This window comes from Hemitrygon akajei, chromosome 11 (assembly GCF_048418815.1).
Source record: "Hemitrygon akajei chromosome 11, sHemAka1.3, whole genome shotgun sequence".
Taxonomy (NCBI): domain Eukaryota; kingdom Metazoa; phylum Chordata; class Chondrichthyes; order Myliobatiformes; family Dasyatidae; genus Hemitrygon; species Hemitrygon akajei.
The window spans coordinates 164,367,268-164,393,756 of NC_133134.1; the positions used below are offsets into that span (position 1 = coordinate 164,367,268).

General features: G+C 42.7%; 1 protein-coding gene across 1 annotated transcript in view; it reads left to right on the top strand.

Annotated features, from left to right (window-relative positions):
* Nucleotides 1-14,477, top strand: part of rem1 (RAS (RAD and GEM)-like GTP-binding 1) — a 54,524-nt gene extending 40,047 nt beyond the window's left edge. The window contains exons 4-5 of the mRNA XM_073062148.1: nt 1,004-1,208; nt 10,493-14,477. Coding sequence (XP_072918249.1) covers nt 1,004-1,208; nt 10,493-10,770 — 483 coding nt within the window. The 3' untranslated portion in view covers nt 10,771-14,477. The remainder of the gene's footprint in view (nt 1-1,003; nt 1,209-10,492) is intronic.
* The last annotated feature ends 12,012 nt before the right edge of the window (nt 14,478-26,489 follow it).

A 26,489-nucleotide genomic window follows, 5' to 3' on the forward strand; every position in this document is an offset into this window, starting at 1 on the left:
TACCTGGTGTTCTGGTACAGGCCTGGGCCGCCAGACTTGAATGACACAGATCTAGCCTTTAGCATTAACAAAGACTGACAAACCACCAATGAGCAAAAGAAGACAAACCGTACAAATAAAAGTATCTGAGAACACGAGTTGTTAAAGAATCTTTGAAAGTAAGACTGTAGGTTGTGGAATCAGTTCGGAGTTCTGGTGAGTGAAGTTATCCATGCTGATTCAGGAGCCTGACGGTTGTAGGGTAATAACTGTTCCTGAACTTGGTGGTGTGGGAAGTAAGAGACCTGTACCTCCTTCCTGATGGTGGTAGTGAGAAGAGGGCATGTATCGGATGGTGGCCGTCCTTGATGCTTTCCTCTGGCAGTGCCTTATATGGATGGCAGGGAAGCCTTTGTCTGTGACAGACTGGGCTGCATCCACCACTTTCTGCAAATGCTTCAGTTCCTGGTGTTTATACCCGGCTGTGATACACCCAGATAGGATACTCTCTGCTGTTCAGCTTTAATCAAAGACCATCTCCATCTAGGCCATGCTCTCTTCTTGCTATTACCATCAGGATGGAGGTACAGAAGCCTCAGATCCCGCTCCACCAGGTTCAGGAACTTTACACAAAGTCAGGCTCCTGAACCAGTGTGGATAACTTCACTCACCTCAAAACTGAACTGACTTGGCAACCTATGGACTCACTTCCACAGACTCCGCAACTTACTTTTTAAACTATTTTCACAATTTGTTTTTGTTCGCACATTTAGTTGTTTGTCAGTTTTGCTCATGTATAGTTTTTAAATTCTAATTTATCATTTTCTTGTAAATGCCTGCAAGAAAATGAATTTCAAGGCAGTGTACAGTGACATATACTGTACATACTTAGAAAATGAATTTACTTTGAACGATAGAAGTTTGTTTTATCTTGCATATGGAATGATCAGTGCAGAAGACATAGTCCCTATGTCTTAGTCAATAAACCAGTTATCAATTTCCAGTGAATTTCCTTCCTCTGCAGAGTGACGAGTCGTGGGTTCAGGATTACTGTATGCAGGTGGGCAACGCCTACATCATTGTCTACTCCATCACCGACCGCACCAGCTTTGAGAGCGCGTCCGAGCTCCGTATCCAGCTGCGGAGGCTGAGGCAAGCGGAGAACATTCCCATTATCCTGGTGGGCAACAAGAGTGACCTGGTACGGCGTCGCGATGTCTCCGTTGAAGGTCAGTCACACAGCGGTCTTTTTTATTTTGTTCTGTGACGCACAATGACACCCCTGTGACCAATTAAAACTACCAACCCTTGGACTGTGGGAGGAAACCAGGGGAAAGAAATGTGGTCACGGGGAGAACGTACAAACTTCTTACAGACAGTGGCAGAATTGAACCTGGGTCACTGGCGTTGTGATAGCGTTATGCAAACCGCTATGCATGCATGTTGACTGTGTTCAAAAGCAGCGAATACCAGATCTGAACAGCATCCACCCTGCCCAATGCTAACCCTCAATCTCGACCCCTCTAATACAGAGTATGAACGTAGACCAGTTTCAGTGGGGAACCGGTCCAAGTATCATTAACTCTTAATCAGAATCAGGTTTATTATCACTGATGTAAGTTGTAAAATTTGTTGTATGAGGGGGGTGTCCACAGTCTCCACAGCACAATGTGGATCTATCAGTGATTGTTGGCCTTGGCCATGAAGCCAACATTCATTGGTGTCCACCACCATCTCAACTTGTCAAATTCGACTGCCCAATTGGCCTAGTTCTGCTCCCATGTCCTGTGGTCTAAGTCCAATTCCTTGTGCCTCGCCCAAACTGGACAGAAGTGCTGCGCTCTGGCGCTCAACATCATCTGAATGGCTCCATCTCTAAGAAAATCCATCACAGTGAAAGGATTCGGGCCAACACACAAGAAGTGCTGGAGAAACTCAGCAGGTCAGGCAGCATATATGGAGGGGAAGAAACAGTCGACATTTCAGGCCAAGACCCTTCATCAGGACTGGAAAGGAAGAGGACAGGAGCCAGAATAAGAAGGTGGGAAAGAGGTTAAAGAGGTAAAGGACTAAAGAAGAAGGAATCTGATAAGAGAGCAAAGTTGTCCAGGGGAGAAAAGGGAAGGAGGAGAGGAACCAGAGGGAATTTGAGGTGTTGCTCCTCCAGCGGGAGAGTGGCTTCATTGTGGCAGTAGAGGAGACCATGGAACAAGATATTGGAATAAGAATGGGAAGCTGAATTGAAATGGCAGATGAAGCAAAGGCACCCAACAAAGCAGACTCCCAAACTCCGGAATTTCCTTTTGTCCCACTGCAGTCCGTTTGGTCCAAGCTAAGCATTTTTTTAACAAGCTGATTATCAGTTTGCAAATTTTCCCTCCCTGCCTTTTCTCACGCTATCCAAGATCACGTAGCTACATGGACACGGTCAGGCAGAAGTTCTGTGGCACTAATTAAATCTCCAGAGTCCTGAACCTTTCCATTTATTGGTAACTTGGAAGCTCGCTGTCAGACAAAAATAGTCTGCTTCTCGCTGGGAGGCTTCAGGCTCTTGGCTGGAAACGAGGATTTGCTCATCGATTGACATCATGATCCAGGAATCTAAACAAAAACTTTAACCTCAACTTTTGCTCACAAGAGTTGGACATCTTGCAAACAATGATTACTGAGCAAGGAAAATTTATCACCCGCATTGCTTGTGTTATGAAATTATGCAGACCAATTTACAAATATTGTTGCTACTGGATGTGTGAAATAAAACAGAGTTTTACTGTGTTGAATTCTGGTCACCCCGTCAAGGTAGGATGAGGAGGCTTTGGAAAGGAGGTGCAGAAGAGCTTCACCGGGACGCTGCCTGGATTAGAAAGCATGTGTTATCAGGAGAGGTGGGACACATTCGTGTTGTTTCATCTGGAGTGTCTGAACCTGATAGAAGTTTATTAAATTATGAGAGGCAGACAAGATAGCATGCCCACAATTTATTTTTTACTCAGAGTGGTAGAGGTGTGGAAAGTATAGGGGGATGATACAGGTAGATATTTTTTACGCAGAGTGGTTGAGGCATGGAACATATTGCCAGGAGTGGCAGTAAAGACAGATACATTACCTGGGATGGTGGTGGAAGCAGGTATGATCGTGGCTGTTAGATAGAGACATGAAGATGCAGAGAATGTTGGGTTATAGATCCTGTGCAGGCAGAAGAGCTTTAGCTTAATTTGACATCACGTTCAGCAGAGATATTGTGGGCCGAAGGGCCTGTTCCTGTAACGTACTGTTCTGTCTTCATATTCTGAAAATATTTAGCAGGTCAGGCAGCTTCTATGGCAAAAGGCATGGATAAGGTTTAAAGTCAAATGAGAGATCACACTTGGAGTATTTTGTTCAGTTCCAGTCACCTTGTTATAGGAAGGATGTGGAAGCTTTAGAGAGAGTCCAGAGAACATTTACCAGGATTCTGCCCGGATTAGAGAGCATGTCTTATGAGGATAGGATGAGTGAAGCAAAGGAGGATGAGGGGCTACTCAATAGAGGTGCATAGATGATAAACGGCATAGATAGAGTGGACAACAGAAAGGGGCAGGACCCAGAGTAAGGTGGGGCGCGGGGGGGGGGGGGCGGGGAGATGGGAAGGAGTACAATATAGATTCATTCCTCTCCCCCCAGCAGCTGGAAGATGTTACGTTTTATTGACAGTCATCAAGCCCCAAAGGTTCTGTAGTCAAGAGAAAGAAGTACAGAAATACAGGAATCAAAGAACCCCAGAATCAGAACCAGGTTTATTATCAATTACATACTGTATTGTAGTGAAGTTTGTTATTTTGTGGCAGCAGTACAGTGCATTACATTAAATATATAATAAATTATAATAAGAAATATGATATACATACACACTCAGTGGGCATTTTATTAGGTACACTTGCTCATTAATGCAAGAATCTCATCAGCGAATCATGTGGCAGCAACTCAATGCATAAAAGCATGCAGACACGGTCAGGAGGTTCAGCTGTTCAGAACGAACATCAGAATGGGGAAGAAATGTGATCTAAGTGACTTTGACCATGAATGATTATTGGTGCCAGACAGGGTAGCTTGGAGTATTTCAGAAACTGCTGATCTCCTGCGATTTTCACACATAACAGTCTCTAGAGTTTGCAGAGAATGTGTGAAAAATTTAAAAAAAACATTCTGTGAGCGAGAAAGCCTTGTTAATGGGAGGGGTCAGAGGGGAATGGCCGGAATGGTTCAAGCTGACCGAGTAACTAAACAGGTGCACAGGTGTACCTAATAAACTGGCCATTAGGTGTGTTTTCATTTCTATCCTTACCACATAGAAGGAAGCCTCTCCTGGCCCACAAAGCATTCACAGTTCCTCAACAACGTTCTGTTTCTCGCCACCTTTTCTCTCCACGTTCCCACCTCCATGCTGCTGTACTGTGCTACCATATCTGAACGGGACATGAATGAATCGACTTTATTTCTTACATCCTTCACATAAATGAGGGGTAAAAATCTTTACGTTACATCTTCGTCTAAATGTGCAATGTACAATCATAGTAATTTATAATAACTAGAACAGTGAATGAAACACAGAAATACACTCAAATCAGCATGAGTTAATCAGTCTGATGGCCTGGTGGAAGAAGCTGTCTCGGAGCCTGTTGGTCCTGGCTTTTATGCTGTGGTACCATTTCCTGGATAGTAACAGCTGGAACAGTTTGTGGTTGGGGTAACTCGGGTCCCCAATGATCCTTTTTTCACACCTGTCTTTATAAATGTTCTGAATCACGGGAAGTTCACAACTACAGATGCACTGGGTTGTCCACACCACTCTCTGCAGAGTCCTGCGACTGAGGGAAGTACAGTTCCCATACTAGGCAGTGATGCAGGTATGCATCTCAATGCATCCCTGCTCTCAATTGCGTCCCTGTAGAAAGTTCTTAGGATTTGGGAGCCCATACCAAACTTACACAACCATCTGAGGTGAAAGAGACACTTCTGTGCCTTTTTCACCACACAGCTGGTGTGTACAGACCACGTGAGATCCTCGGTGATGTGGATGCCGAGGAACTTAAAGCTGTTCACCCTCTCAACACCAGATCATGAGGATCACCACATAAATTACTTGATGCAGCTACAAAGGCATGGCAACAGGTATATTTCACTAGGGGTTTAATGATGCTTGATATGTCACTGAGGACAGATACAGTACATTGCCAGGGGTGCTGCTGGAAGTAGATATGATAGTGCCTCTTTAATAGACATGTGAAGCTGCAGAGAATGGAGGGATATGGATCCTGTGCAGTCAGAAGAGCTTTAGTTTAATTTGACATCATGTTCTACACAGACATAGTGGGCTGAACAACCTGTTCCTGTGCTGTACTGTTCTATGATCTGTATTCTGGAAATGTTTAGCAAGCCAGGCAGGGGTACCATGGCGAGCATTCTTTTTTTTTGTAATTTATTTTTTATTGACGTTTATCATCAAACAAACATTCCCATAAGATGTATTTCAGATACTGTACATATATATCATATAATCATATTTGTCACAAATCTCCACATTAAAGTTGTCTGAGGTATACACTTATAGAAAGGAGAGGAGAGAAAGAACCATTGAAATATGAAAACTATGTACAAGTAGGGAGTGATTTTTTTTACAACAGATTCATTAACTTGTGAGAATAAAATCAGGCTTATGAGGTGTTATGTAGTTAAACCATTTTTCCCAGTATGAATCAAATTGTACCAACTTATGATTAGCAGATGCTGTTATCTTCTCTATTTTGTAAATGTCCATTGTAATTTCCATCCATACATTTAAAGTTGGGCTCTCCTGTGATAACCATTTCCTGGTAAGGGTCTTTTTACCAGCCACCAGCAGTATATTCATTAAATATTTATCTCTTTTCAACCATTCTTGAGGTATATACCCAAAATATATGGTCCTACTCTCTAAGGGTATTTCACATTTAAAGATGTCTTGTAGGGCATTGTGTATCCCCCTCCTTTGATAGTGGGGCAGTCCCAGAAAATATGATAATTGTTTGCATTTTGATTTCCACAATTTCTCCAGCAAACAGGGAGGTTACTATCATAATGGGATTTCTGAGAGGGTGTAATAAAATATCAAGTTTTTCCACCCAAACTCCCTCCATTTCTGTGAACGGGTACACTTCCATTGATACCTCCATGTTATTGTCCATTCTTCCTCAGATATAATTATCCCTCCTTCCTTCTCCCATTTTGTTTTAATGTATGAAGTCGAATGTGTTTTAAGATTTGACAAACCCTTATGCATTCTTGAAATGACTCTACTACCATTGTCTGAATTATATGCTTTTCTAAATAACTCTATCAGACATATACTTGCCTTGGTTACCTTTTTAACCGTCCAATTAACATACTGTCGCATCTGCAAATACCGATAAAAGTCTTGTTTTTCTAACAAGTGTTTCTCTTTGAGCATTTCAAAACTGAAGTGTTCCTTCTTTCATTATATTGCAAATAGCTGTTATTCCTTTAGTTGTCCAGTCCTTAAATCTAGCATCCAGTTTATTCGGCGTAAAATCTGAGTCATATGCAAACCATTTAAGAATTGCACTACAATATAATACACTCCAGACATATCGTACAGAAAAAGTAATTATGAGAACTAAACAGAAATATTACGAATTAGGTGAAAGATCACATAAAATTCTTGCTTGGCAGTTGAAAACAGAACAGGCTTCTAAAACAATAAATGCAATTAGAACAAGTGTAAATAAGGTTACTTATAAACCTTTAGAAATTAATGAAACTTTAAAAAAAATTTATACTGAACTACATCAATCAGAATCACAAAATAAGATTGCTGAGATAGATAAATTTTTATCACAAATAACCCTTCCAAAATTAAATTTGGAAGAACAGAAAGGATTAAATATGCCCTTTACATTAAAAGAGGTTGAAGAAGCTTTAGGATCACTTCAGGGTAATAAATCCCCAGGAGAAGATGGTTTTCCTCCTGAGTTTTATAAAAAATTTAAAGATTTATTAATTCCTCCTTTTATGGAATTAATATACCAAGTGGAAAGAATGCATAAACTCCCACAACCTTTTTTAACAGCGATCATAACTGTATTGCCAAAAAAAGATAGAGATCCTTTAAAACCAACATCATATAGGCCTATTTCTTTGTTGAATACAGATTATAAAATAATAGCAAAAATTTTATCTAATAGAATATCTAAATATTTACCAAAATTAATACATATGGATCAAACAGGTTTTATTAAAAACAATCAATGGATAATATAACTGGATTACTTAGTATAATTCATTTGGCACAAAAAAGAGAGGAAATGAGTGTGGCAGTTGCTTTGGATGCAGAAAAAACATTTGATAGATTGGAATGGGATTTTTTATTTAAGGTATTGGAAAAATATGAGTTAGGAAAATCTTTTATACAATGGATTAAAACCTTAAATACTAATCCTCAAGCTAAAGTAGTTACAAATGGTCAGATTTCAACACCATTTTGCTTAACGAGGTCAACTAGACAAGGCTGCCCATTATCACCTGCTTTATTTGTATTCGCAATAGAACCATTAGCTGAATTAATTAGAACAGATTCAGATATTGGGGGGCTTTAGAGTTAATCAAGAAGAATATAAGATTAATTTATTTGCTGATGATGTTTTGATTTATTTAACAAACCCATTGCAATCTTTGCAAAGATTATCTTTTAGATTGGAAGAATATGGGAAAGTATCAGGGTATAAAGTAAATTGGGATAAAAGTGAAATTTTACCCCTTACCAAAGGAAATTATAATCAATGTCGATTAGTAACTCAATTTCGATGGTCAATAAATGGGATAAAATATTTAGGTATTAGAGTTGATAATGATGTAAAAAATTTATATAAACAAAATTATTTGCCATTATTAAAAAAAGAGGATCTTGATAAATGGATGATGTTACCAATAACATTAATAGGTAGAGTTAATGCTGTAAAAATGAATATATTTCCTAGATTGCAATATTTATTCCAAAGTTTACCAATGCAATTACCTTCGAAGTTTTTTCAAGAACTGAATAAATATGTAAGGAAATTTCTTTGGAAAGGAAAGATGTCAAGAATATCATTGGAAAAATTGACATGTAAATTTGATTTAGGAGGGTTACAACTTCCAAATTTTAAGAATTATTATAAAGCAAATCAACTTAGATTTATTGCGTCTTTTTTTGATGAAGAAAAACCGGCATGGATTAGAATAGAATTAGATAAGATAGGAGAAAACATACCAGAAGTTTTTATATATAAATGGGAAGCCAAATGGATATGGGAAAAAAAGAATCTCCTATATTAAGACACTTGATTGATTTATGGAATATGGTAAATATGGACGATGAGATAAAGAAATCTTTATTAGCAAAAACAACTTTAATTCAAAATAGACTTATTCCTTTTACAATGGATAATAAACTTTTACATAATTGGTTCCAAAAGGGGATTAAATATATAGGTGATTGTTTTGAAGGAGGTATATTGATGTCGTTTGATCAATTAAAAAATAAATATAAAATATCAAATAACACTCTTTTCTGTTATTTTCAATTAAAGGCTTATTTACGAGAAAAGCTGGGACAAACAATGTTGATACCAAAACCTAGTGAAATAGAAATATTAATTCAAAATGGAAAAATTAAAAAATTTACATCTTGTATGTATAATTTGATTCAAAAACAGACAATTAAATCAGGAATTCATAAATCAAGACAAAAATGGGAATCTGATTTGAACATTAAAATTGATGGAAAAAGCTGGTCAAGATTATGTTCTGATAGTATGAGAAATACAATAAATGTTCGACTTAGATTAATATAATATAATTTTTTACATCAATTATTATATAACACCACAGAAAATAAATAGATTAAATTCAAATATGTCTGACCAATGTTTTCGATGTAATCAAGAAATTGGTACTTTTTTACATTCTACTTGGTCTTGTTTTAAAATTCAACCATTTTGGATAAATCTAAGACTTTTATTGGAACGAATTACCGGAGTACAACTCCCACATAGTCCAGTATTATTTTTATTAGGGGACATTGAAGGGACAATACCGAAACTTAAATTGAATAAGTATCAGAAAAAAATTATAAAAATTGCATTGGCAGTAGCCAAAAAAGTTATCGCAGTTACTTGGAAATCTGATTTATATTTAACTATGGATTGTTGGAATAATGAAATACATAGTTGTATTCCACTTGAAAAAATTACATACAATCTAAGAAATGAATATGATATATTTTTGAAAATTTGGCTCCCATACTTACAAAAGATAGGATTAAATACATAGGTCCTTTGAAGATAAAATTATAAAGTAATTGGGGAAAATAAAAATAAATATTAAAATTATTTTGAACTCCATGGAGCATGTGGGGATCCTCCGATATCCAGGCAATCTTTCTCTTCTTTTTTTTTCTTTCTTTAGATAAGGGTTAAGGGGGGGGGGGGGTGTTAATATTATTTTTCTCACTATTTCATCATCTCTTTTATTCTTGTAATTTTCTCAAATTTAATAAATAAATAAAAATAAAGAAATAAAAAAGAATTGCAATGTGTGGTGAACTACGTATACCTGTTCCCCCCCCCCCCCCCCCCCACCACTGACTGCTCCTGTGGCTCCTCCCACAGACCCCGGTATAAAGGCGATTGGAGGCACAGCCCCTTCCTCAGTCTCCAGGATGTTGTGTGGTGGTCACTTGCTGCTTGTGCTTTCTTCCAGCCAATAAAAGCCTACCTTAACTCACGTCTCCGAGAGTTATATTCTCTCTAGCTTATATTCTTTTATAATAGTTTTCCATATTTTAAGAGTCCATTTCACCCACGGGTTATCAGTAGTATTTATGTAACTTTGTAGGTTGTTATTGCCTGTATGGGGATGGAAAGTATCCTCTCCTAAATGTTTTTCCATTGAGCGTCATATGATGGGTTACACCAGCATATCACAGCTCATGGAGAGCATTCTAACCAGTTGTATCAGTGTCTGGTGTGGAGGATCAGAAAAAGCTGCAGGAAGTTGTAAACTGAGCCAGCTCCATCACAGGCACTAGCCTCTCCAGCATTGAGGACCGCTTCAAAATGCAATGCCTCAAAAAAGTGGCACCCGTCATTAAGAATCCCCATCACCCAGAACAAGCCCCCTTCTCAATGCTACCATCAAGGAGGAGGTACAGGAAACAAGACAAACATGCAACATTTTAGGAAGTTTCTTCCCCTCTGCCATCAAATTTCTAAATGGACAAGGAACCCATGAACTCTACCTCAATATTTTCTATTTTTTTGCACTACTTACTTAATTTTAGATATGTATATTTCTTATTGTAATTTCTAGTTTTTTATCATTATGTACTGCAAAGTACCGCAGCCACAAAACAACAAATTTCACGGCATATTCAGGTGATACTGAACCTAATTCTGATTCTGATTCAATTCTCTCTCTCCCCCGCTGTTCCTTGCTGCAGAGGGCCGTGCGTGTGCTGTGGTCTTTGACTGCAAGTTCATCGAGACCTCCGCCACCCTGCACCACAACGTGACTGAGCTGTTCGAAGGCATCGTGCGGCAGATCCGCCTGCGCAAGGACAGCAAGGAAGCGAACGAGAGGAGGATGGCCAATCACAAGAGGAGGGAAAGCGTGACGAAGAAAGCCCGCCGGTTTCTGGACAGGTTTGTGGCCAAGAACAACAAAAAGATGGCCTTGAAGGTCAGGTCCAAGTCCTGCCATGACCTGTCAGTGTTATAAATACACAGAAGTGCAAGTAAACCAGACACCGGTGGGGAGCATTCGCCACAACCAGCAAGTTGATTCAGGACCAAGATCCATTCTCTTCTGTGCCTTTCCTGATAGGTTTTGTTGGTGGCTGTGGCCCAACGATCATGGAGAAAACTTGGTGAAGATGAGAGTCAACAAGATGGATTTCCAAAGCATCTTCATGAAGCCCCTCAATATTCAAAAAGGAAAGAATTGACCAAAATCTCACATGCAATTCATGAGCCAATAAACATACTGTATTTTAACTTGTAGTGAAAACAATGCTGGTTGGCTCCTGAGGAAACAAGGCTTTTCTTCCTTCCATTCTCCTTTGTTGAAGATACTTAAATTCTATCTTTAGCAAAGTAACCCAGCCACCTCCTCTTTAATCCCCTTACATCAGAATTCTAAGTGAATTTATTATCAAAGTACATACATGTCACCAGAGACAACCCTGAGATTTGTTTTCTTGCAGGTGTACAAAACAGATTAATAATAGAATAGTAACCATAAGAGAATCAGTGAAAGACCACACCAACGTGGGTGTTCAACCAGTGTGCAGAAGACAACAAACTGTGCAAGTACAAAAAGAAAGAAATAATAAATAAGCAATAAATATCAAGAATATGAGATGTAGAGTCCTTGAAAGTGAGTCCATAGGTTGTGGAAACATCTCAATGATGGGGCAAGTGAAGTTGAGTGAAATTATCCCCTTTGGTTCAAGAGCCTGTTGGTAACTGTTCCTGAACCTGGTGCTGTAGGCCCTCAGGCTCTTGTACCACCTTCCTGACGGCAGCAGCGAGAAGAGAGCATGTCCTGGGAGGTGGGGAGACCCTGGTGATGGATGATGCTTTCCTGCAACAATGCTTTGTGTAGATGTGCTCAGTGGGAAGGGCTTTACCTGTGATGGACTGGGCCATATCACAGTACGTGTCTGAGTCCTGCAGGTAACCCAGGCCCAGCGTCCACCTTCCCCTTGGTGTGGCCGAGGTCCCTGCACTGACAGTCAAATCGAAAATCAAAGTTATACACGATCACTACAGTGTTGACAGGAGGTCAGATCTTTGAACTTTTCGAGACGAGATGGGATTGGAGATGGTACTCTGTCCATAATTTAGTCTCATTACAATGTCTAGTTTGAGTATTGTGTGAGGAGCTTACTTTTAGAATTTTGATTTAGCTTAAATTAGTGAAAGATCATGTTGAAATCAACATCCAATAAAGAAGTCTCAAATATGTTGGCTGTCCACGTTTGGGACTATAACCAGATGCTGAGCCCACTGCTTGAGGCAGAGGGTTACACAACATGGAAATAAGCTCTGTGGCCCAACTCATTCATGCCAACCATGTCTGCCTGATAGGTGAAGTGTAGAAATATTCCAGGTCTTCAGGAAAGGATATGTAGCCAGAATATAAAGCAAGGATGTGATACTGGAGATTTATAAGGCATTGGCTAGACCATACTTGTGAGCAGTTTTAGAGACCTGCTGTCTAAGAAAGAATGCACTGGTGTTGAAGATAGTCGAAAGGAGGTTCACAAGAATGATTCTGGGAATGAAGGGTTAATGTGCAAGAAGGATTTATTTGATGGCTCTGGGCCTGTACTCACTGGAATTTAGAAGATCGAAGGGGGGTCTCATTGAAACCTATTAAATATTGAAAGGCCTAGATGGAGCAGGTGCTTGAGATTTCCAGAATTATGTGAGTTATAGTTTTTTTGGAGGGTCTGACCTCAATAGGTCAATGTTAAGGATCCTCCAACTTTAGAAGATCAATGTTGACTACATGAGCATATGGACAATGAATCATTGGGATAAGAGAATGGCAATATAGAGGAAGCCGTTCACCAAAAAGGTGCTGAATCCATTACCACTGACCATCCACTTTCACGGACATTTGCTTCAACTTGCCTGCCGTCCAACCATTCCTTCTCAGCATAGGAAACCTCAGTTTGACCTTGAATCTTGCACAAGTTCGGAAGCTAGCCTTGCTAGTACAACATAAGCATTTATGTAGCTTCAGTATCAGAGCAAAATTTCCCAAGATACTTTACAGGAGCATTCTAAAACCAATTTTGACACAAGGTCATACAGGGAGCAACCTAGATGGAGAAGTAGATGTGGTCATTTAAAGACTGCCTTGGAACTTTGGGGCTGTGATTCTCAGTAATTATGGTTTTATGATTTTGTTTTAATATTGCATTTTCACCTAGTGGCCACTTCTCATGATTCAGTGCTAATCGAGCTGGTAGTTGGATGTTATACTGAGCTGTGATCCAGGACAGCATACTTGGTTATTTAGAATACTGATTTTCAGAGAACGGGTCATCAGAAAAGTACAGTTCCCAGAATGTAATCTGACACTTACCCATCTTACTAAAGATTCCAACCCACCTCCACAAGGTGGCAGAACAATGCTCAATCTCTCAATTTTCCCATTGCCTATTGATCCTGATGAAGAACCTCAGCCCAAAACATTGACTCTTTATTTCTTTCCGAGGATGCTGAAGTTCTCCAGCATTCTGTGTGGGTTACTCTGGATATCCAGCACCTACAGAGTCTCTTGGGTTAGCTATTTAAATACTTACTAACTGTCTATGACAGTCTCCGTTATCCCATTCCATAAGATGATTCCCATTCACCTCGTGGTTTTGCCACCTCTGACTATATTCCAAGAGTCCATTCCCCATTCTGACTCCCCTCTTAGCCGTTCTCTTCTCACCTACCCATCACCTCCCGCTGGTTCCCCTCCTTCCCTTTCCCCTTCTTCCGATGGTCCACTCTCCTCTCCTATCAGATTCCTTCTTCTTCATCCCTTTACCTTTTCTTCCTATCACCTCCCAGCTTCCCACATCATCGCTCACTCCCACAACCCACCCACCTTCTCCATCACCTAGTCTCACCCTCTCCCGCGTCAGCTTTTCACTTCATCCCTCAGCCTCCCCTACCCATCTACCTTCCCCCTCACCTGGTCTCACCTATCACCTGCCAGCTTGTTGTACTCCTTCTCCCCCAACCTTCTCATTCTGGCTTCTTTCCGCTTCCTTTCCAGTCTTGATGAAAGGTCTCATCCCATTATTCCCCTCCTTTGATGCTGCCTGACCTGCTGAGTTCCTCCAGCATTTTGTGTGTGTTACTCTGATTTCCAGCATCTGCAGAGTGCCTTGTGTTTCTATTCCTAAGAAGTCCTACCCCCATGATCCTGCTATTGGTCTTCCAATGTGTCCGTTATTGTAATATGCCTCTCCTGATTGGAGAATCAGCAAGAACCTTGCAGATGTGATTGGATGATGTTTCTCAATGGAATTGGACTACCTTGTTCCCATCTGTGATAGGTTAACTAAGATCAGTCTGTACTTCCTAGATACTCAAAGCCAAAAATGGAGAGTTGATATTCCTATTCGAAACCGACCTTCTGAATATTTTTATATCTAAATCTCCAGGTTTTGAAGGGTTTTTTGTTTTTATTGATTCATGAGAATGCTGCATATATTCTGATAATAAATGGTAAGTTTACATTGGTCATAACTGGTTCTATTTCATTCACTATGGACTGAGTAATGTGTACAGTAATGTATCCGCTTTCTACAATAACTTTTGCAGTAAAATTTTGAACCTGTTTCTGTAATATAGCTCTTCATGTATTGTAGATTTAACTTTTGCAATAAAAACAGACCTTGTTTTCTAAGCCAAATACAACTTACTTTGAATCGTGCCGGTCGTTTTGTTACTGGAGACGCAAGAGCCTGCAGATGCCAGAATCTGGAGGTAAAATCGGACTGCTTGAGGAACTCGGTGAATCCAATGGCATCTGGTGGGAAGAGGAATTGTGGGTCTTTCAGGTCGAGTGGACACCGTACTGCAGTCCAAGACACACACTTAATCGTATTGAGGGCAAGCTGTATCGTTGGATGTCTTTTAACATCAGCCATTACTGACAGTTTTGCTGCAGCATCCTTTCACAATGGTCACTTAATTAGGCACACCGGTACAGCTGCTCGTTCATGCAAATACCTAATCAGCCAATCATGTGGCAGCAACTCAATGCCTCACACCGGTCAAGAGGTTCAGTTGTTGTTCAGACCAAACATCAGAATGGGGAAGAAATGTGATTTAAGTGACTTTGATTTTGGAATGATTGTTGGTGCCAGATGGGGTAGTTTGAGTATCTCAGAAACTGCTCATCTCCTGGGATTTTCATGCACAGCCACCTCTAGAGTTTACAGAGAACGGCATGAAGAATAAAAAGCATGCAGTGAGCGGCGGTTCTGCGGGTGAAAACACCTCGTTAATGAGAGGGGTAGGAGGAGAATGGCCAGAGTGGTTCAAGCTGACAGGAAGGTGACCCTAAGTCAAATAACCACACGTGGTGTGCAGAAGCGCATCTCCAAACACATTCCAGACCTTGAAGTGGATGGGCTACAGCAGCAGAAGACCACAAGCATACACTCAGTGGCCACTCATAAAATGGTCACCAAGTGAACAACTACTACAGCGAACTGACAGGTCATCATAAAAGGTCATTGGCTGCAGCCTGCCAACACTGCAGGACTCGTCTGTGTCCAGGACAAACAAGCTGGCAGGAAAGTTTGTTGCAGTCACTACCCACACTGCGTACTGCCTGTTCCAAAACCTCCTCTGGAAAGTACAGTAGGGCTAGTAAGTTCAAGTTCAGGTCTATCGTCAATGTTCCTGCAGCCCATGGTGCATCCATGAAACATATATCACACACAGCTCATAAACCAAAATATAACCATAAATAACAATAAAATATAATTCTAAGGGCACGGAGTGTGCAGCACAAGTAAACAGTAAACAACTCGCTGCCCTGGTGACGAGACCTCGGTGGTGGCGGGGTATTCATTAATCTCACAGCCTGAGGGGAGAAGCTGTTACCCCCTGATGCTCCTGTAACTCCTTCCCGGGGGGTAGTGGGTCAAAGAGATTGTGGGGTGGATAGTAGGGATCCTCAGCAATGCTTTGGGCCCTTTGTCTACAACGCTTACGGTAAATGTCACAAACGGGGGGAGGGAGACCCTGGCGATCTTCTGGGTGGTTTCTCCTGTTCTCTGTAGGGACTTGCGGTCCAGTGCCTTGCAGTTTCCAGGCTACGCAATGATACAACCAGACAGGACATTCTCGATGGTGCTCCTGTAGAAAGCTGTTAGAGAGACGGTGGAGAGTCTTGCATGCTTCAGTCTCCTCAGAAAGTATACACTTTGCTATGTCTTCTTGACCAGTGAGGAGGTATTGTGGGTCCAGGTTAGATCATCTACAGTATTATGTACACACCTTCGTGCTCTTCACTCTCCACAGCAGAACCATTGATGTGCAATGGAGAGTGATGGACCTGTGTCCACAATCATCTCTTTTGTCTTGTCCACATTGAGACTTGGGCTGTTGTTCTCACACCATTTGACAAACCTCTCTACCTCCTCTCTGTATGCTGACTCATCGTTGTTGCTGATGAGGGCAACCACTGTTGTATCATCAGCAAACTTGATGATCCCGTTTGAGCTGGATCTCGCAGTGCAGATGTGAGTCAGCAGCGGACTGAGCACAGAGCCCTGGGGGGGGGGGGGTGAGGTGAGGGGGGGGGCACTGGTGCTCAGCGTGATGGAACCTGAGAAGTTGCTGCCAACTCAGACAAATGGGGGTCTTTCCATCAAGATGTACAAGATCCAGTTACTGGGAGGGGTGTTGAGCCACAGCAAGAACGGTTTACTCACCAGCATCTGAGGGATAATCATGGTAAACGCCGAGCTGGAGTTGATGAACAACTTCCTGGCATACGAGGCATCATTTCTGAGTTGGGACAGGATAGAGTGGAGGGCTGGGGCTGTGGTATTATCAAAGGGCCAGTCAGAGCAGTAGGTGAATTGGAACGGGACCAATATAGCTGGAAGGTGGGAATTTACACAATCCATTACCAGCTACTTAAAGCACTTCATGATTGTTGAAGTTAGTGCCACTGGACAGTAATCATTTACCATCACTCTCTTGGGCACTAGAATGATGGTGGCTGCCTTGAAGCCTGCAGGGTCGGTGGACTGTTCCAAAGATGTTCGTTAAGACCTCTGTTAGCTGGCTGCACAGCCCCTCACCATCAGACCAGCTGTGTCTGGCTCCACAGTTTTGCATGAGTTTACCCAGGCTAGGATTCTCCTCGCCTCGGCTACAGCCAGACAAGGTGTCTATTCCTTGGGGGGGGGGGGGGGGATCTTCCCTTGATTCAATACATTAAATCATGCATAGAAGGTCCATCAGGAAGGGAGGCATTGCTGTTGTTGACGCACAAAAGCAAAGCAGCTGATTGTGGACTGTAGGAGTAATGGAGACAGGCTAACTTCTATTGACATCAACGAATCTGGGGTTGAGAGGGTGAACAGCTTTAACTTCCTCGGTGACTGGCTGTGTGGTGAAAAAAGCACAACAAGCGCCTCTTTCACCTCAGATGATTGAAGAAGTTTGGCATGAGTCCCCAAATCCAAAGGACTTTCTACAGGGGCACAATTGAGAGCATCCTGACTGGCTGCATCACTGCCTGGTTTGGGAACTATACCTCCCTCAATTGCAGGACTCTGCAGAGAGTGGTGCGGACAGCCCAGCACATCTGCAGATGTGAACTTCCCACTATCCAGGACATTTACAAAGACAGGTGCGTAAAAGGGCCCGAAGGATCATTGAGGACCCGAATCACCCCAACCACAAACTGTTCCAGCTGCTACCATCTGAGAAACAGTACCGCAGCATAAAAGCCAGAACCAACAGGCTCCAGGACAGCTTCTTCCACCAGGCCATCAGACTGATTAATTCATGCTGATACAATTGTATTTCTACGTTATATTGACTGTCCTGTTGTACACACTATTTATTACAAATTGCATGTTGCACATTCAGACGGAGACGTAACATAAAGATTTTTACTCCTCATGAAGGATGTGAAGGATGTAAGAAATTCAATTCAATTCAGGGTGGACTTGCAAATCGGTTATGGTTGGTATACCTTAATGCAATTAAAACAAAAACCACACAACATTTTAAAAATGTTGTCTCATAGGCAGTTAATCTAAACAACTATTCTAGTTAGTCCTCTCCCCACCCCTCTTTATCTATTATCCCCATCACTGCACTGCACCTTATGCACATAATGGGAGAAAATGGCTGTTTACATTGTAAATACATGCTGGTATTTACAGTTTGTATTTATGCACATTTTATTCCATATCTGTGCATTAACGTCCAGCATTATATTTTATCTTTTTTCTTTGTAATTGGTGAACGTTGCTGATTGCTGCATGTCATGCCCTGACCAACACACGCGGCAAATCCCTAATCCATGTAAATGTATATGATGGGAAAGTCGATCCTTGATGCTGACATTGAGCTGCAGAACTTCGTGCCTGTGATCTCAGCTGGGCTGTCTGGGCGGAGTTATCTGGCCCAATAGGAAAAAGTCAAAAGTCAAAGCCAATTTATAATCAAAGTATGCAAATGTCACCATATACCATCTTGAGATTCATCTTTCTGCGGGCATTTGCAGGAAAATAAATACAATAGAATTGATAAAAAACCGAGCGTAGAAACTGACCAATGTGCAAAAGAAGAAAAAAGGTGCAAATAAAAAAGTAAGTAATACCGAGAACAAGAGTTGTGGAATCCTTAACAGCGCGTCTGTAGGTTCATCCTTCATAGTTCAAGTTCAATTGTCTCTCAACCGTACCCAGGAATACGGCCAAATGAAACAGTGCTCCTCTGGGGCCAAGGAGCAAACCACAGTGCCAACAGCACAAGGTACATTCAGTAAAATACAGTCACACAAAATAATATCATCCAAGATCCTGAGTCTACAAATGTCCCAGAACTCTACAAGTGAACACAATATGACTTGAGTAGAGAAGGCATCATCATCCTCACTCAAATACCCTCTGTTTTCTATCACACTGCTTTTCATGGGAGCTTGTTGTGCACACGTTTACAACCTCGTGTACTGGACTACCTCCTGCTTTGTTTCCAAAGAGCCCTGTTAGACAATATGGTTGTGAAAACAGTTCAGTTTTGAGTTGAGTGGAGTTATCCCCACTGGTTCAGGAGCCTGATGGTTGTAGGGTAATAACTGTTCCTGAACCTGGTCATGTGAGTCCTGAGGCTCCTTTACCTCCTACCTGATGGTTGTAGGGTAATAACTGTTCCTGAACCTGGTCATGTGAGTCCTGAGGCTCCTTTACCTCCTACCTGATGGTTGTAGGGTAATAACTGCTCCTGAACCTAGTAGTATGGGACCTAAGGCTCCTGTACCTCCTTCTCAATGGTAATGAGAACACGGCCTGGATGGTGAGGGCCCTTGATGATGGAAGCTGCTTTCATGTAACAGCTCCTCATATAAATGATAAACAGTCCCACCGAAGGATCTCAGCATGAAACATCATCTACTTTTTTCCATGGACACTGCCTGGCCTGCTGAGCTCCTCCAGCATTTTGTGTGTGTTGCTTCGTGTAAATGTTCTCCATGATGGAGAGGGCTCTGCCTGTGATGGTCTGGGCTGTATCCATCACTTTCTGTAGAATTTTCCATTTTTGGGCATTGGTGTTTTCATACTCAGACACGATGAAACCAGTTTGGAGTCTCCCCGCAGTGCATCTGTCAAAGTTTTAAGTGAAATCTACAAAATCGACAAAATCTTGTATTAAAGTAGATTGCCTCAGCTAACATCGCTGCATGAAGTTGTGCTAGAGTAGCGGAGAGTCACAAATGACACACTTCACAGTATGTTTCGATGTACATGCGATAAATAAAGCTAATCCAATCGAAACTTCACAAATCTTGTACTCCTCTTCCTCCACCCACCCTTCTTATTCTATCTTCTGCTCCCTTCCTTTCCCGTCCTGATGAAGGGTCTCATCCTGAAGCACCAACTCTTTATTCCCCTCCATAGATGCTGCCTGACCTGCTGAGTTCCTGCAGTGTTTTGTGTGTGTTCATCTAATCTAAACTAAGAAATCACTTAGCCAAGACACCAGCCTTCTATCTCATCCCACCACAGTCGTCTGCTCCGATGAGCATCACCATCCTCACTCAAGTGCTAAGTAGTTATCACACGGCTCTTTGTGGGAGCTTGCTGTGCACATGTTTGCAACCACGTCCATCGACTACCTCTTGCTTTATTTCCGAAGAGCCTTGTTGGGCTAAATTGAAGCGCAAGCTCAGTATATAGTAAACTTGCCAATTTTGCTGAGAAGTACAATATAAATTTAAATTTTTAATGCTTTCTCACAAGATTTGAAATAAAATGCATTTGTCAGCACTAAACTAATTTCGTATCAAAAATAAGCAAATAAAACTTACTCAAAACATCAACGGAAGTATTTTTAGAAACTCTCTTTGCTACTGCTTATTGCTGTGTGATCTGGGTCAGTAAAGTGTTGTTATTTCCATCTCGTCTGCTTGTTTGTTCTGCTGATCGAATCTGTAGTTTGAATATTCTTGGCAGCTACCCAGTTTATCTTAACATCAGCTTTAAGCAAATACATCAGTGACCCTCAGAGTCCTGCAGCGATACAGCCAGGATACAGGCCCTTCGGCCCAAAAAGTGCACACCAGACACATGCCCACCCAGTCTGTAACACACATGTGCATCGCTGGAAGAACTCAGCAGGCCAGGCAGCATCTATGGAGAGGAATAAACACTCGATGCTTCAGGTTGAGACCCTTCATCAGGACTAGCCGTGAAGCAAGCAGCTTAATGGAGAATATGGACTATATCATCCACAAATTAACTCATCAAGGGATCAGAAGTGGAAAGAGTGAGCAATTTCAAGTTCCTGGGTGTCAATATCTGAGGATCTAACCTGGACCCAACACATCGATGCAGCGACAAAGAAGGCACAACAGCGGCTAAATGTCATCAAGAGTTTGAGGCGATTTGGTATGTCGCTCGTAAATTTCTCCAGATGTACCATGGAGAGCACTCTAACAGGTTGTTTCACCTCTGGTATGGCGGGGTGGAGGGAGGGCTACTGAACAGGATTGAATGAAGCTGCCGAGAGTTGTAAACTCAGTCAGTTCCATCATGGGCACCAGCCTCTGTAGTATCCAGGACATCTTCAAGGAGCGATGCCTCAAAAAGGCAGCGTCCATCATTAAGGACCACAATCACCCTTGTTCTCATTGCTACTATCAGGAGGAGGCACTGGAGTATTATTTAATCCAGTCCTCTGTTTACCTCTAATTATACTGCATATCCACAGATGGCCTCTTTTGGAGGGAAAATGCAGAGGAATGTTTCTAGCTATGGCAGCAGACACCACATCATTCACCATTGTGTCAGATGGCAAAAGTTGCCCCAAATTTAATCTGGATGAAGCCCACGTCTCCCTAATCCAGGTTAAATTATACTAATGAGGAATTTATCAAGGTCACCCATTTTGCATGTTTTTGGCAGAGGGAAATGTTTGTGTCCCTTAGCAGCTATTCAATATATTGTGTTTGTCATTCATTAAACGAGTGTGGGTGCCATGGTAGCGCAGGGGACAGCATGACTCCATTACAGCTCGGGGCACCAGAGTTCACAGTACGATTCTGACAGCCTCTGTAAGAGTTTGTACGTCCTCCCCGTGTGCCCGTGGGTCTCCTCCAGGTGCTCCAGGGTCCTCCCACAGTCCAAAGACCTCACCGTTAGTAGGTTAACTGGTCATTGGTAAATTGTCCCGTGATTAGGCTAGGTGGGTTGCTGGGCGTTGCGGCTCACTGGGCTGGGAGGGCTTATTCTGCCCTGTACCTCAATAAATAAATAAGGTACACGTGAAAAATCCGACACGAGGAACCTCACACACAGTCCACACACATACACGGATTGTCCATTCCTGTGTCAAGCCTACGCCCACACATTAGAGCAACTCGCCTTGCCTCCTAAACCCACCACCCTCTTCCTGGTGCTTCTGATGACAGCGGGTGCCTCCAGGACCTTTGCTCTGCGGACCAGAGGTGGTCTTCCTGTGTTCTGCGGGGCTTCCAGGGTAAAGACACGACCTTTCATTCCCTCGTGCTTCAGGAAGGCCATAGATAGTGTGAATGCGTGCAGGGTTATGAAATCATGAGCTAGGTTAAGGTGAGAGGGGAGAGATTTAATAGGAACCTGAGGGGCAATTTGTTTCACTGAGAGAGTAGTTTGTTTATTTATTAATTTATTTATTGAGATATGGTACAGAACAGGCCTTCCAGCCCTTTGAGCCATGCCACCCAGCAATCCCCTTACTTAACCCTGTCCCACTCACAGGACAATTTACAATGACCAGAGCACCAGGAGGAAACCCACGTGATCACGGAGAGAACATACAAACTGATTATAGGTAGCAGCAAGAATTGAACCTGGATCGCCTGTACTGTAAAGAGTTGTGCTAACCGCCATGCTACTGTGCTGCCCCATATGATATATGGTAATGGATGAGCTACCAGAGGCAGGTACATTAACAACATATCCAAGGTACTTGATAGGTACATGGATAAGAAAGGTTTAGACCTATTTTATGCCATGGAGTCTACCATTAACCGAGGGGTCTGTGGAGCCCAGGTTGGGAACATCTGGTTTAGAGAGAATTGGGCTAAACACGGCCAAATGGGACAAGCTTAGGTGGGCATCTTGGTCAGCATGAACAGGTTGGGCCGAAGGGCCTGTTTCTGTGCTGTATGTTTCCATGACTCTGTGACGCATGCACATATTCTCACTTACAGTCATAAACACACTCATATTCTAGCTCGCATACAAATGCAAACTCAAACACAAATACAAACTCTCACACAGACAATCAGCTGGCTCTCTCCCCTGTCTCTCTCTTTCTCACTTCTCTCTCACTCCTCTCTCTCTTCTTTCTCCTCTCTTTTTAACCCCTCTCTCTCTTTCCTCTCTCTCCCCTCTCTCTCCTCACTTTTCCCTCTCTCTCCCCTCTTTCTCTCTCCTCTCTCCCCTCTCTCCCCTCTCTCCCCTCTCTCCTCTCTTTCCCTCTCTTTCCTTTCTCTCCCCTCTCTTTTCCCTCTCTCTCTCCTCTCCCCTCTCTCTCCTCTTTTCCCTCTCTCTCCCCTGTCTCTCTTTCCTCTCTCTCACCTCTCTCCCCTCTCTCTCCTCTCTTTCCCTCTCTTTCCTCTCTCCCCTCTCTCCTCTCTCTCCCCTCTCTCCTCTCTCTCCCCTCTCTCCTCTCTTTTCCCTCTCTCTCTCCTCTCTCTTTCTTCCCCCTTCTCTCTCTCTCTCTCACTCTCACTCACTCCTCTCTCTCTCCATCTCTCCTCTCAACACACACAGTCAGTTTTTTTATCACTCTTTTATCTGATGTGAAAGTGTTGTTTGTGGCAGCAGTACTGTGCAACTACATAAAGTGGCTATGAATTGCAAAATAGTGCCAGAAAAAGTAGTGAGGTATTGGTCAAGGGTTCAATGACCATTCAGAAATTAGATGGCAGAGGGGAAGAAGCTGTTCCTGAATCGTTGAGTGTTCTTCAGCCTCCAGTGGTAGTAACAAGAAGAGGGCATGTCCCGAGGACAGTTTCCTCCAATGGCTTTTTCTGTTACCCCTGCGGGGTGCAGGACTAACCTCTGTAACACACCCAGCGTATTGAGTTCAATTGAATGACTCATGCTTTCAACATGAGATTCACAGGCAAGGTTAACTTCCATGGACCTTTCTCAGGGCCCATGAGCTGAGTGGTTAGTTGAGCATTTTCAGGTGCAATGAGGAGCCAATCACATGGCGGAGTTGTGGTTAGCATTAACACTTTACAGTGCCAGTGGTCTGGGTTCAATACCCACCACAGTGTGTAAGGAGTTTGTACGTTCTCCCTGTGGCTGTGTGGGTTTCCTCTGGGTGCTCTGGTTTCCTCCCACAGTCCAAAGACACGTGTTAGGGTTAGTAAGTTGTGGCCATGCGATGTCGGTGCAGGAAGCGTGGCAACACTTGTGGGGTGCCCCCAGTACCTCCTTGGACTGTGTTAGTTGTTGAAGCAAAATCACACACTTCACTGTATTTTCTGATATTTCAAAGCACATGTGACAAATAAAGCTAATCTTTATCTTTATGAAACTCTGGGCCACATACAGATCAAACCAGACAAAGGCATCAGATTCCCTTCCCCACAGGAGCGTTAGTGAACCACAGGGTACTTACAACCCAGTAATTGCATATTATTACTGATTTAGGCTTCCTCTTACAGAATTAAAATTGGTTTAAGATCTCAGCTGCCAATTTGGGATTTGACCTCCTGTCCTCAGGTAAGTGCAGATATGAAGAAAGCACGACAGCACCTCTACTTCCTTAGGAGGCTGCGGAGATTCAGCATGACCTCTGAAAACTGGGCAACCTTCTACAGATGTGTAGTGGAGAGTGTATTGACTGGCTGCGTCACTGCCTGGTATAGAAAGACCGATGCCTTTGAACAGTGGAAAGCGGCCAGTGAGTGAGTGGGCCAGTGAAGGAGTGGAGATTTGAGGCTTTGACTCGAGAGGCTGAGGACGAGCTTCACTCCAAGTGAGGTAAGGCCGGGTAAGTTCCTTTCAAAGGAGAAAGTTTCAAAAGTTGAGGCAAGTATTGGGTAGGTCATGGCAGCTGAGATCGACCCCGTGGTTTGTTCATCCTGCAGCATGTGGGAAATCAGGGATACTTCCAGTGTCCCTGACGACTATGTGTGCAGGAAGTGTGTTCAACTGCAGCTTCTGGCAGACCGCATTGAGCGTCTGGAGCTGCAATTGGATTCATACTGGAGCATCTGCAATGCTGAGAAAGTCGTGAATAGCACGTTCAGTGAGTTGGCCACACCGCAGGTAAAGGCTACACAGGCAGAAAGGGAAGGGGTGGCCACTAGACAGCGTAGCAGTAGGCAGGTAGTGTAGGAGTCCCCCGAGGTCATCTCCCTCCTAAACAGAAATACTGTTTTGGATACTGTTGGGGGAGATGTCTCATCAGGGGAAGGCAGCAGCAGCTGAGTTCATTGCACCATGGGTGGCTCTGCGGCACAGGAGGGAAGGAAAAGGAGTGGGAGAGCTATAGTGATAGGGGATTCGATTGTAAGGGGAATAGATAGGCGTTTCTGCGGCCGCAAACGAGACTGCAGGATGGTATGTTGCCTCCCTGGTGCAAGGGTCAAGGATGTCTCTGAGTGGCTGCAGGACATTCTGGAGTGGGAGGGTGAACAGCCAGTGGTTGTGGTGCACATAGGTACCAACGGTATAGGTAAAAAACGAGATGAGGTCCTACAAGGTGAATTTAGGGAGTTAAGAGATAAACTAAAAAGTAGGACCACAAAGGTAATAATCTCTGGATTACTACCAGTGCCACGTGCTAGTCAGAGTAGAAATAGGAGGATATTTCAGATGAATACGTGGCTTGAAAAATGGTGGAAGGGGGAGGGATTCAAATTTCTGGGGCATTGGAACCAGTTCTGGGGGAGGTGGGACCAGTATAAACAGGACGGTCTGCACCTGGGCTGGACTGGATCCAATGTCCTAGGGGGAGCGTTTGCTACTGCTGTTCAGGAGGTTTTAAACTAATGTGGCAGGGGAATGGGAACAAGTGCAGAGAGACAGAGGGGTGTAAAATGAGGGTAGAAGCAAAAAGCATTAAGGTGAAAAGTAAAAGTGGCAGGCAGGCAAATCCAGGGCAAAAAGCAAAAAGGGCCACTTTTCAACATAACTGTATAAGGGCTAAGAGTGTTGTAAAAACAAGCCTGAAGGCTTTGTGTGTCAATGCGAGGAGCATTCATAACAAGGTGGATGAATTGAATGTGCAGATAGTTATTAATGAATATGATATAGTTGGGATCACAGAGACATGGCTCCAGGGTGACCAAGGATGGGAGCTCAACATCCAGGGATATTCAATATTCAGGAGGGATAGACAGGAAAGAAAAGGAGGTGGGGCAGCATTGCTGGTTAGAGAGGAGATTAACGCAATAGAAAGGAAGGGCATTAGCCTGGAGGATGTGGAATCAATATGGGTAGAGCTGCATAACACTAAGGGGCAGAAAACACTGGTGGGAGTTGTGTACAGGCCACCTAACAGTAGCAGTGAGGTTGGAGATGGCATTAAACAGGAAATTAGAAATGCGTGCAATAAAGGAACAGTAGTTATAATGGGTGACTTCAATCTACATATAGATTGGGTGAACCAAATTGGTAAGGGTGCTGAGGAAAAGGATTTCTTGGAACATATGCGGGATGGTTTTCTGAACCAACATGTTGAGGAACCAACTAGAGAGCAGGCCATTCTAGATTGGGTATTGAGCAATGAGGAAGGGTTAGTTAGCAATCATGTCGTGCGAGGCCCCTTGGGTAAGAGTGACCATAATATGGTGGAATTCTTCATTAAGATGGAGAGTGACATAGTTAATTCAGAAACAAAGGTTCTGAACTTAAAGAAGGGTAACTTTGAAGGTATGAGACGTGAATTAGCTAAGATAGACTGGCAAATGATACTTAAAGGGTTGACGGTGGATATGCAATGGCAAGCATTTAAAGATCGCATGGATGAACTACAACAATTGTTCATCCCAGTTTGGCAAAAGAATAAACCAGGGAAGGTAATGCACCCGTGGCTGACAAGGGAAATTAGGGATAGTATCAAGTCCAACGAAGAAACATATAAATTATCAAAAAAAAGCGGCACACCTGAGGACTGGGAGAAATTCAGAGACCAGCAGAGGAGGTCAAAGGGCTTAATTAGGAAAGA